The sequence below is a fragment of the Tachysurus vachellii genome, chromosome 26 (assembly GCF_030014155.1).
Source record: "Tachysurus vachellii isolate PV-2020 chromosome 26, HZAU_Pvac_v1, whole genome shotgun sequence".
In the NCBI taxonomy this organism is placed as follows: domain Eukaryota; kingdom Metazoa; phylum Chordata; class Actinopteri; order Siluriformes; family Bagridae; genus Tachysurus; species Tachysurus vachellii.
The window spans coordinates 10,290,660-10,302,999 of record NC_083485.1 but is presented as its reverse complement, the minus strand read 5'-3'; the positions used below and the strand labels follow the sequence as shown (position 1 = coordinate 10,302,999).

Genomic DNA, 12,340 nt, shown 5'->3' with positions numbered 1-12,340 from the left:
CAATAAACCCCAAAATGCTTCAGAAAGCTTAAAATCTAGCAAAATTGTTATAATGAATGCTACAGTTGTTAGGCATAAGCTGTACTTTAAAACATTACTAATGACCTACACTTTCAAAAAATGGTGAGGATGCACTGTATACAATCGCTAAAACGAATCGTTTTTATGCCGATCTCGTCGTCTCTAGCGCTTGTACAGGGTGGTGTAAAAAAAAATAAAATTAAAGTGGTTGGAGCTGACAGGAAGGCTACTAACTCAAATAACCACTCTTTATAACCATGAGGATCAGAAAAGTATCTCAGAATGCACAGTATGTTGAACCTTGAGGCGAATGAGCTCCATAACAGCTGAAGCCAACAGCAGGTTCCACTCCTGTCAACACACAAGATGAATCTGTGTCAGTCAGTCAACACACTCTCACTGAAACCGAACAAGATCAAAAAAGACAAGACCAGGCAAAAAGACAAGTTTTTCCAATCTTTCAGAAATTTGAATGATTCTTCGCATTGCTGCATGATTGGCTGATTTGGATAATCGAATGAGTGAACAAGCGTTCATAATAAACTGGCCAGAAAGACTATACACACCTCTTGAAGGACAAAGAGTTGGGTTCAGCGCTATGACAATCTGACAATATCCCAATATAGTATTCTGTGTGTATCTCCACCATTTATTAACTACACTGCTGATTTATCGATTATTCAATATAAACAGCTGCAGTTTATACACTGTAAAGTTTCTAAACTTTCTTCAGAAATCTTAACTATACAAGCAATCCAAAGTTGCTCCAGCATTTTATCTGTTACAATTGTTTAGGATTAACTTATCAACATTAGAAGTGTAGCATAAACCAAATATGCCAAGTGCAGCGTTTAGCCTTGACGGCTCTTTTTTTTTATGCTTTATCCAGCAATGCTGTACCCCAAACCACCAGCCTTCCAATTACAAGCCCACAAAGCTACCGTTAGCGTATGGCTTCCCTTTATAATGAGAGACCACACAGACATTTCACCATATGTACACATTACACTGTAGGCTATATTAAAAGTCTGAGAATCTGTAGAGGAACAAAGCACGGGACAGGAGACAGACTCAGGACAGAAACGGGTCTCCCACAACAAACCACACACAGACATGCGCCATGGTTCATTTAAAGACAGAGTGACCCTAATGATGTGATCCTAATCCCTACTTGTGAACTGTTAGTCTAAAGGGAGTGCCTTCTTGTTTATAAGACTTTTAATTAAGTCCACCAGGATTTAGTCTCTAAACACGTGACCGAATTAAAGGTATCACTTGAGTTAGAGAGAACTAAGGATCGTAAAGCTAAAAGATATACAGTAAATGTTTGTGGACACCTGACCATCACACCCAAATGTGTTTTATTAAACATCCCGTTCCAAATGTCTTTTCCAAAAGGTCACTGATTTGTGCTTCTGGACAGGACCAACATGATTGGCGAATCACTGTGTTTGGTGAAAAACAATATGTGGTTCAGCTTGTAATTTTCTTCAGGAGGCCCGAGGAAAACAGCCACATGGTCACGGAAGAACACCTGTAATTAGAATTACCCCAGTACCTCATGTGAATTTAATCACAACCATATAAAGTTTCTGATGTAATAGAAGAAAATGATTTTATGTAGCATAGCTGGACAAACAAGCAATCCGTCCATACCACAACAGGGTTGTCAGTGAGTCCTTAGAAAACATTTGTTTATGAGCCGTGATGTTTTCTTTTCAACATAGAAGATGTAATTCACGTCTGGTTAGAGTGTATTTACGTGATTAAGGCGTTCTAGCAGTAAGTTTAGTATAATGACAGATTTACGCTTGCGCTCTTTCTGCTTAGCTTTGCCAGGTTTTTTGTGTACCTACCTGTTCAGGACTCTGTAAGGATTAACCTTTGTCTGTGCATGCTAATTAATCCACCTTAGCAGGTTTGTCTTGTCAAAGTCCTACGTCACACAAAGTACAGTGTTTTGTTTCTCTGGGTTATGAATGTACAACTTGTGCAAGATTTCTTTTTAACTGATAATTTCCCAGCTGACATGTTTTATGGTGACACCTGAGCTACTGATTTGTCTTCTTTTGTCCAGAAGTTTATGTTGCTGAATATACGTCTGTAATGGATATGATAGAAGGACATAGTTAAGTTGGGATAAGGTTTTGTTATTTAAAATAACAGTTTGAAGGTTTTATCATTTGTAGGTCATTACCGTGCCAGAACATGATTAGGTATGACGTTAAATGTAATGACACACAAGATTAGACTTTTCTACACCCAGACTAAATATTATAGAAATATCTGCTCTTGTCCCTCTTGTTTTTTGTTTTTTTTTTTTTCTTTTTAATATTGTTAGTTTGAGTTTATTACAGTTATACACACTATACAGGACAATATTTTAGTCATAAATGTGAGAAAGTTCTTCTCAGTGTTACAATGTAGGTAATTATTGTTCAGCCATGAAACAATATGATTAAACCTCATAGCCTTGCTATGAAGTTTGATAGAAACAAATAAAATCCCAAATCTCAGGGAGTGTTCTACTTCAACCGACACAATGTCACAGAATCTACAGTCTGGGCTAGAAAGAAATCAGCCTTGCCCTCGCATCTTCATACCTTTTTGTTTTTTTTGTCCCCCCCCCCCCCCCCCTCTCACAAGCTTCAACCGGTGTTCTTGTGCTTGGTTCCACGTTAAAATAAACCCTAAATATTTTCGTCAGACGTTTGTTACACCAGAATCTTCTGATTAGGCAGCAAACTGATTTTCTGATCTTCTGTTCATGATCTTGTTGTATCTTTGAAAGCCAGTCTGAAAGAGTGTGACATTGCTAGCTCATACATACCAGTCTATCCTGCTGGAAATAATCATAAAGTAGGTCGAAAAACATTGTTTATGACTGCATTTTGAATCAAATATAAAATGAGGTCACGTTGGGTATCTGCAGGTTTTATAGTCCTACATGGCTTATTTGTTGGCTAATATATGTGTCTGCACATTTGTGTTGTCTGATCGTCCTCAGGGACTTCCACACCACCGAGCAACACACATGGAACAAATTTCAGGCCAAATACAAGCAATACTTGCTCAGAAAGCTTTTTTGCATGATTTTTTTCACAATTAATACGACTAAACATGAACCCCCTGAGCTTAGGTAATGGTTTGGGGTTTGGTTGCACCAAGCTCAGTTTAATTGCACTCAATCATTACAATTCATTCCAGGTTTGTCTTTAAACTATGATGGCAAAAAAATTGCAGCAGCTTATTGTACGATACCAACTTGCTATAAAAGTGCATGGTCAGAGCACAGCACTGATGCCCCCATGTTCTAGGACGGAGGGTACAGGGCTCAGAAAGCTCAGTCCAGTAGAAAATGATTATTTGGATCAGCCACAGCCTTTAGCTGAATTTCACTAGGCAGTGAAGGTGTAGACTAAAACTGACCGGAACATTCTCACGAGGCTGGTGGAAACAACCTGTGCATTTTTTTTTCTGTGTTGGCTTCTTAGTACCGGATATACCGGGTAAATATTATAGCCCACTTTGCAGTATCTAATGAATCTGCTAAAACAATGTAATAAAAGGAAAACTACGGGAATAGTAACAAAGATTTCTTTTCACATGGGCGAACGTGTTATCCTGCCAGGAGACGTTCCCCCTATTTTCAGCTTGCTGTAAACAAAATCTAGGCCTCATCCTTTCCACTTCACTGCTGAGCCGCCGCTTCGTTTCCTTGCACTTCCTTTTCCCATCATCCCCAGCTTGTGTTGATTTCACCCACTGGGAGGATCAAACAGTGCAGTGTTGTGATGTTAGTCTGCTAAAGAAACCATCGGTTATAAAGTCGAGGACTCGTTACGGATGTGCCTGTGAGCTCCATGCTATAAAGAGACCAGGTGGGACTTTTGCTAGCTGCTGACAGGAAGAGAAAGAAAAAATAGTCAAGGGTGAATACACTGACATGCCAAAATAAGTACTTAGTCCACAGGTGGAGGTTTGTGCCAGGTGTCTTGCTTAATGCTATGTTGATGGGTCTATAAAACTAGCTCAATTTCCTTTTCTTTGCAGCTCATTAAACCGTATGCATGGGCTTGCAGTAAAGGGGATCAGAAACCAAGCCAGCTCGCTCTGAACGCATTTATGAACCGTTTTTATAAAATCTTTTCTTGTGTAAAAGATATGCTTTCATTTGAAAGCTTTTTTATTAATCAGACATAATGGATGCTTACAGATCTTGCTCTGCATAATGAATATAATAAGCAGCTATTTAAGGCTCCTAAGCCACCAGGGGACTTTTGTAATAAATCTTGCCTTATGGATAAATGTGCCAGTAAAGTTTGAAACAACATTCGACTGATGATGCGAGCGGGAAAATCCTGGTTATGCTAAACGTTACTATTCAAATAAATCAGTATGCTGTTGTGACTGATGTGAGCGGGAAAATCCTGGTTATGCTAAATGTTACTATTCAAATAAATCAGTATGCTGTTATGACTGAATGTGTGGTGCATGTGCAAGGGGAAGTGATGTATCTGCTGTAAGTGCTGCTAAAATAATGATCTAATATAGCTGATATGCAAAATGTAAGTTTTTCATATTAAATTTTTAGGTTGTTTGGTCCTCACTGACTAATTTTTTTAAAAGATTTTTGGATTTTATTTTAATTTCAAATGCTTATCCACACATCAATAAGAGCTACTATGATGTGTTAACTGTCTGGTCTGCAATCTCGCTGTCTGGTCCTTCTCGTGAGGCATGACTAAGCGTGTGGTATGGCTGAGGACCAGCTTTGTACAGGCTTGAGTGTGCTCAGTTGACTGTCAAGATAGTGTGACTCCATGCTAGCAGATAACAGTGGCAGATGCCATGGCGTAATGCCCACTGGAATGAAGCGTGGCTTCGGTTTCTCAAATGCAGGACAAGGGACAAGCTGTTGCATGAGCCTTCTAGTGTCGTTTACACAACATGGGCACTTTAAAGACTTGCAAATGCGTTTTCTCGTTGAAGTTCTATGGCCCAGGATCTTCTTACGGACTTGGTTTACAGATCAGAAGGCCCTTTAAAAATGATTGAGGGATAAATTAGGGAGAGAATTATTAGGAAATGTAAGAAGACCAACTGAACACTGAGAAACATGGTGGGAGCAAAGAGAGACTGAGAGATGTGTGGGAATGAAACAGGAAGTAAAGGACATGCTGACCTCCATTTATCATTAAGCAGTGCAGAGAGGGGAGGATGAGGGGAATAAAAGATCAGAGTAATAGACTGTCTTTTTTTTCTTTTTTTCCCCTTTAGTCACACTTGAAAGCCTGCACTTACACTGATGCTTCAGTCATGTCTAAAGGCTAATGCTGAAGAGAGCATTTTCATCTGGAGGACAGTCCATCATTGGGGAATTTCTAATCTCATAAATGCAATTCATGTCATTTGCAGCGAGGGATTTTTGTTTTTATTCATACTTGTCATGTGTGGGTTAAACAATCAGATTTTATCAGGTTTGGATTCAGGATTAAACATAACACCTTCCATCATTACAACTTCATGTGCGCTCTTTCCTGAACCCCACCGCCTGCGTGCAACATATGAGCCGAGACACTGATCTATCTGATTGTAGATTGGACAAAAAAATGTGCAAAATAAAGTTTAGTGCAAAGATGTTTTCTAACTTTCCTGCTGCCACATGTAGTCACTTGTGACTAGAAAAGTATTGTATTATTATTAGATTATTTTATATTATATATGAGAGATGCAAGAATAGAACCGAAACACTCGACGTAGTTCCACCACATAAAATTGTGGAAATAATTTGTTTTTCGAAGCCGTCATCTGATCGGTTGCACCTCATGGTGCTCTACTTCCCTCACGGAAGAAGGAAGCCACCAGGTTTAAAACCGCAACAATGAGTGTTCATGAGGATGGATTTTACAAATGTAATTGGTTGCTTTAGATATCGCTCACATACTCTCTCGGGTGGTCCTTGGCCAGTAAAAGCTGGAACTAAAGACTCTGGAGTCCTGACCTTCTGTTGTGATTCTGGCTCCATTTGTTGAGGGCGGACATGTGACGTGGTACATCAGAAACTTTATTAGAAGGATAATGACCATAAATACATTTGTTAATACATCTTTAGTCTGATATCTGGGTAAGTAAAACGTAGGACTGGACAGCACACTGGAGCTTTTACTTGCTTGATAATTTTAATTGCTAATGACTTTTTTAAGAAAGTGCGAAAGTGTTAGCTAAAAGTTATTTATTAAAGTAAATGTTAATTTCACTTACATATCAAGTGTCAGGTTCACAACACAATACTTTGGACACAGTGTTGTTTTAAACTGGAACATATTTAAATTGAATATTTTTAAACGTGTTGCATTTCTATTAATTAATTGCATACGTACACATTGTTTAAATGTTTAGCTTCATTTTAGTAGGTTAGCACTCGGATGTTAACGATTCCAGTTATACACTGAATTGTGTAAAAAAAGTTTTTTTTCTGAACACCTTTCTCTGTTATTGTTTTGAGAAGCAGCCTGCAGTTTTCACTTGAAATCTTAACTAGCTTATATAAGTGGTGCGAACGCTGAGCGAACGCTGTAGATCCAACAGTGTTTCCTTTCCTGGAAGTCATTTGACCGGTGTTAGACGTTACTCGAACATTTTGTGCACATCTGGAGGATTAAAATCTGTATCCGCAAGATGCTCGTCCAGCTAAAAAACTCAACAGGATGCATATTTGTTGCAGCCTGGACGCCTCATACGTTATATTTTTCAAACTTTTCCCGCATCGCGTGCACCGTGACCTATTTTGCTTCAACTTTAAACTAGAAGATCCAGAAGATTAGTATGTAAGATGTAGACTTTTAGGTGAGAGGTTTGTTTAATTCAAACACTAAAGCATCATGCAGGGAAATCACACTGAAAGTAATTACACAAGTGTCTCATTTGAGATTGTATTGCAGTTAGAGGCAGGTAAAAATGTCACATCATGATTTATACCGTTCATATCGTTCCTGTTGGTGTTGCATACATCCAGTGTTCCTTTCTGAGATTCACTACGTCGTCATGCGTACAGCTATAGGGAACTGTTTTATTCCTCTTATACAACAGCAATTATTCTACACTACAAATGCATTCGATTAAGAATGGTTGTACTTTTTATCTGTTTATGGTTACTTTTATTAGAAAAGGTACCTTTTTATCCATTTATAGTTCACACTGAAAATTTCAACATGAAGTGCACTTCAAGATCCCTGATGCTGGACTTATTCAACTGAAATAATGAAGTGTGGAACGTTTATGAACTTAACCCCCGGAGTCTAGCGGAAGAAGGGTGGGGCTAGCTGGAAAAATTATTTCAAGATGTATTTAAGCTTTTAAGACATATTTTAAATGTTGTTTAAATTAGCCCAGGTTGTGTGATTTATGTCGAGTTACATACGTTTGACATTAAATCGCCATCGACTGGGAAACGGCTTATACTTTCAGTTCCCATTGATTTGATACTACACTTCTAAATATACACTAATGGCTAGAGGGCATAGTGCACAGTGTAAGTGTGTAGTGTGTAGCAAGTCATTTGGAACACGGTGCATCTTATAGCTGCTATAAACAGCCATTGCTTGAAGCCTGCATTTTTTCTCCCTTTCAGAATGTGGAAGGTAATGAACAGCTAAATAAAATGACAGAGCTGTATAGACCTAACCTTCTGACCAATCAGATGAAATCATTAGCTCGAATTTTTTATTTAAATATATATATATATATATATATATAATGTCTGTGTATAACACTCGATCTGAAATATGCAAGTAGATCAGTTTTGAGTGCTAACTGTATGGAAATGGGAGGTTGATATTTTTATAAGCATGTCGTGACAATCAGGATGATTATTATTCCTTTTCTCTCTCTCTCTCCCACACACAGGCAAGAGGTGCAGGAGAACTGTGTTCGCTGGCATAAGAAGTTCTCCTTCGTGTGTAAGATGAGTGCTAATCCTACGACAGGGGTGTTGGACCCCTGCATCTGCCGAGTGTCGGTGCGAAAAGTACGTTAACCTTCTGATCTAAACCGTGTAATTTACAGTAATCACTGTGCAGTGTTTTCAGAAGAGTCTGGAGCTTCTTTTTGTTTTATACATGATTTCTCTGTCCTCGCTACCCATCACCATGGCAACAGCTGACCGATTACATAACACGTTCTATCTCTCACTCCTGCGTCTCTCTCACTTTCTCTCTTTTTCCCCTCTGTGCAGGAACTGAAGGGTGGAAAGTCTTTCTCAAAGGTATGAGTTTGACACTTTTTGATTTATAAATTTCATTTATTCAGTAAAATGTAATAAAAAAAATTCCCTTTTCATTGCCTAATAATAATAATAATAATAATTAACAATAATAAATATTCATTAAAGTAGATGTGTTAATTGGAATACTTTGCTGCAAATTATTAAACCATCAAGCAAATAGAATGCAATGAAAATAAATAAACAAACCCGAAAATAAAAGCTTAATTGTTAAACATAAAAATAGAAGGATTGCGATATGATTTAAAGGACCATTAAACTTGTTTAATTAATTAAACAAAACTGACTGCAATCCCAATTAGTGCGGCAAAATAAATGAATAAACAGAATTGCATTTTTTCTCGATCACGTAAATTCCACTGAAGTAATATGTATATACACACACACACACACACACACACACACACACACACACACACAAACCAGAAATTTCCCAAACGAGAATATCTTATCTAATGCCTTGAATAATTGCAGTGCTCATTGGGTAACGATTGTTGGCTCATGGGCAGAAATAGAATGTTTGTGTGTGTGTTTGGAATTAATGTCCTCCCTGGAATTACAAGAACTGGTGTTCTTCTGTGCTTTTAGTTGTACTTGTATTTATTTTTGTACTCTACACTATATAATTTCTCTAAAATAGATTTAAAGCACTGCAGCCATTTGCATAGCCAGGAATGTCTTTTTCAGAGATGCTTCTGTGCTCAGAGCTTTCAGTCCAGTTACAGTACATTACAAACTATATTTGTAACTAGAAATACATAACCTTTTCCCCCCCAGGATAAAAGCTGAAAATATTACCTGGGTATATCATTTATCTGGAATTTGATTAGGATTTGAAGAATTTCAGATTTAATCCATTTTTATAACTCACTCATTAAACCATTAAAAATCCACACTATTAAAAACAGCCTAGTAACATTTCCATCAGTAAATAAGCGAGTGTCTTGTATATACACAAATACATCGTTTCCACAGAAGACAAACCTGTCAGTCACATACCCTAGCATAACAGCTAGGATTGTTAGCTTGGCTACTTGGTTAGCTAAACGCACAGTTTTTACAGCTTAAAGACTCCTGCTTTCATGCTGTCGTCTAACCAAACCCATATATAACACTCACTGAATCAATTCAGGAATATCGTGACTTCTACACTGGTACCAAGCACCAATTTATATAAACAGCATCAACAAAGTCTTTAGAAAAGAGTTAACTGTTTAAACTGATGCTATTTTTTTCTCTTTTTTTAGATTTTACTTTGACACAGCAAGTATAGTTAGATCACAAAAGCAGTAACATCATAAACCATTGCCTGATCCGATACCACAGTTACCACACGGTTCTTCCCTGTACACCTTTTTGTTTTTCTTTTGCTGTAAACACCATCACATGTTTGACTCATCATGTGATTTAGGTCACCTTTGTGGAAAAAAAAAATTGAAATATGTACTACTTGGTCAGCCTGAATGACAGTGTCTTCTAGAGAAGGTTTGCTACTTAAAGCACTTTTCTATTGGACACTGTGGTAATACAATACAGTTATTATATATATACACACAGTATCTGACAGAAGTGAGTAAACCCCTCACCATTTTTGTAAATATTTTATTACATCTGTTCATGTGACAACACTGAAGAAATGACACTTTGCTACGGTGTAAAGTAGTGAACAGTGTATAACAGTGTAAATTTCCTTTCCCCTAAAAAAAAAAACTCAACACAGCAATTAATGTCTAAACCGGTGGCCACAAAAGTGAGTACACCCCTAAGCGAAAATGTTTTGTGTGAACGCCATTATTTTACAGCACTGCCTTAATCCTCTTGGGCATGAAGTTTACCTCCTCCATGACGACATCACAGAGCTGGTGGATGTTATTGACCTTGCGCTCGTCCATGTTCCGTTTGAGGTTGCCCCACAGATGCTCAAAGGGTTTAGGTCTGGAGACATGCTTGGCCAGTCTATCACCTTTACCCTCAGCTTCTTTAACTAGGCAGTGGTCATCTTGGAGTTGTTTGGGGTCGTTATCATGTTGGGATACTGCCTTCTGGCCCAGTCTCTGAAGGGAGGGGATCATGCTCTGCTTCAGTATGTCACAATACATGCTGGCATTCACGGTTCCCTCAATGAACTGTAGCTCCCCAATGCTGGCAGCACTCATGCAGCCCCAGCCCATGACACTCCCACCACCATGCTTGACTGTAGGCAAGACACGCTTGTCTTTGTATTCCTCACCTGGTTGCTGCCACACACAGGACATGGTTCCAGTAATGTCCTAAGTCTGCTTGTCTTTAGCAAACTGTTTGCGGGCTTTCTTGTGCATCATCTTTAGAAGAGGCTTACTTCTGGTTTGACATCCATGTAGACCAGTTTAACACAGTGTGTGATGTATGGTCTGCGCCCTGACAGGCTGAACCTCCCACCCCTTCAACCTCTGCCACAATGCTGGCAGCATTCATACGTCTATTTCCCAAACACAACCTCTGGATATGACACTGACCACGTGCACTCAACTTCTTTGTTTGACCATGGCGAGGCCTGTTCTGAGTGGAACCTGTCCTGTTAAACCGTTGTATGGTCTTGGCCACCGTGCTGCAGCTCAGTTTCAGGGTCTTGGCAATCTTTTTGTAGCCTACAGCATCTTTATGTATGATATATACATGTGTGTAATATATATATTTACTGGAAATTTTGTTTGACCTATTTACTGTACAGTTCACAACAAATACTGCAAAATGTGTGGATCACAGATTATTTCATGCACACTGTCCCGAGAAATCCAGGATTTAGCTTCTTTCTTTAGTAGCCACCTGAGTATTCGCAGTGACAAGAGGAAAACACTCTTGGATGATACAGTACATTTAAGCTGTTTCTTTCAACAAGTCGGCAGGTGAAGGCTAGATCATTGCGCTGCAGGATGATATGTGCAGGTTTTTTTTAAATGACTGACCATGTACTTTGGCTTCCTCCTCATTTGCTGATGCAGAGTGAGAGCAACAGAGCAGAACATTCTGCTGACTGTGCAGAACGAGGGAACTGGGGTGGGAAAGGACAAACCTTTTGGACCCCGGCTGGCTGACCGAGACTCTGAAAGACGGAAACGAGGCCCACTGAGCGTGTGTCCCAGTTCCTGCTGCTTTTCATAATGCTTATAATGCATGAAACACCTCGCTGTGGTTTATCTCTGTTTCTGGTTTACTAACTGAAGGGCCTTAGTGTCACATGGGAAGTGTGATGCTTTAAGGGTATAGGAAACGTCTGAAGCCTAAACACACATCCTCATAAATCCTGTCTGGGAGTCAGGAAGCTTCTAAAAACGGAAGTCCAGAGGAAGGAGCTTGCATCAGAGAAGAACATGCATGCAGATCTGATTGTAGTGTGAAGGGGATATAGTGTGAAATGTTTTTTTTTCTTTCTTTTTTTTTCCGGAAATTATACAAGAATTTGTGGGGGCACGGTGGCTTAGTGGTTAGCACGTTCGCCTCACACCTGTAGGGTCGGGGTTCGATTCCCGCCTCCGCCTTGTGTGTGTGGAGTTTGCATGTTCTCCCCGTGCCTCGGGGGTTTCCTCCGGGTACTCCGGTTTCCTCCCCCGGTCCAAAGACATGCATGGTAGGTTGATTGGCATCTCTGGAAAATTGTCCATAGTGTGTGACTGTGTGAGTGAATGAGAGTGTGTATGTGCCCTGCGATGGGTTGGCACTCCGTCCAGGGTGTATCCTGCCTTGATGCCCGATGACGCCTGAGATAGGCACAGGCTCCCTGTGACCCGAGGTAGTTCGGATAAGCGGTAGAAGATGAATGAATGAATACAAGAATTTGCAGTAGCAACAACATAGTAAAAATGTTGTAAAAGGAAAAAAAAAATACCTTCATTTGTTTTCATTTGTTCCACAAAGACAGTGGTTTCCATAAACCTTGGTGAAGTTTTTTACATTTAAATCAGAAAAACTTTACGAAGTCAAGGCACAACTGGTTTAGTTGATTTTTAACTGATAAATGTTTTTTCATGATGTTAAATAAGGAACCAGCATGTTTCT

At 39.1% G+C, this 12,340-nt stretch overlaps 1 protein-coding gene across 1 annotated transcript in view; it reads left to right on the top strand.

Annotated features, from left to right (window-relative positions):
- The window catches only part of eeig1b (estrogen-induced osteoclastogenesis regulator 1b), a 43,708-nt gene that overhangs the window by 19,530 nt on the left and 11,838 nt on the right, over positions 1–12,340 (top strand). The window contains exons 4-5 of the mRNA XM_060863152.1: positions 7,930–8,050; positions 8,258–8,287. Coding sequence (XP_060719135.1) covers positions 7,930–8,050; positions 8,258–8,287 — 151 coding nt within the window. The remainder of the gene's footprint in view (positions 1–7,929; positions 8,051–8,257; positions 8,288–12,340) is intronic.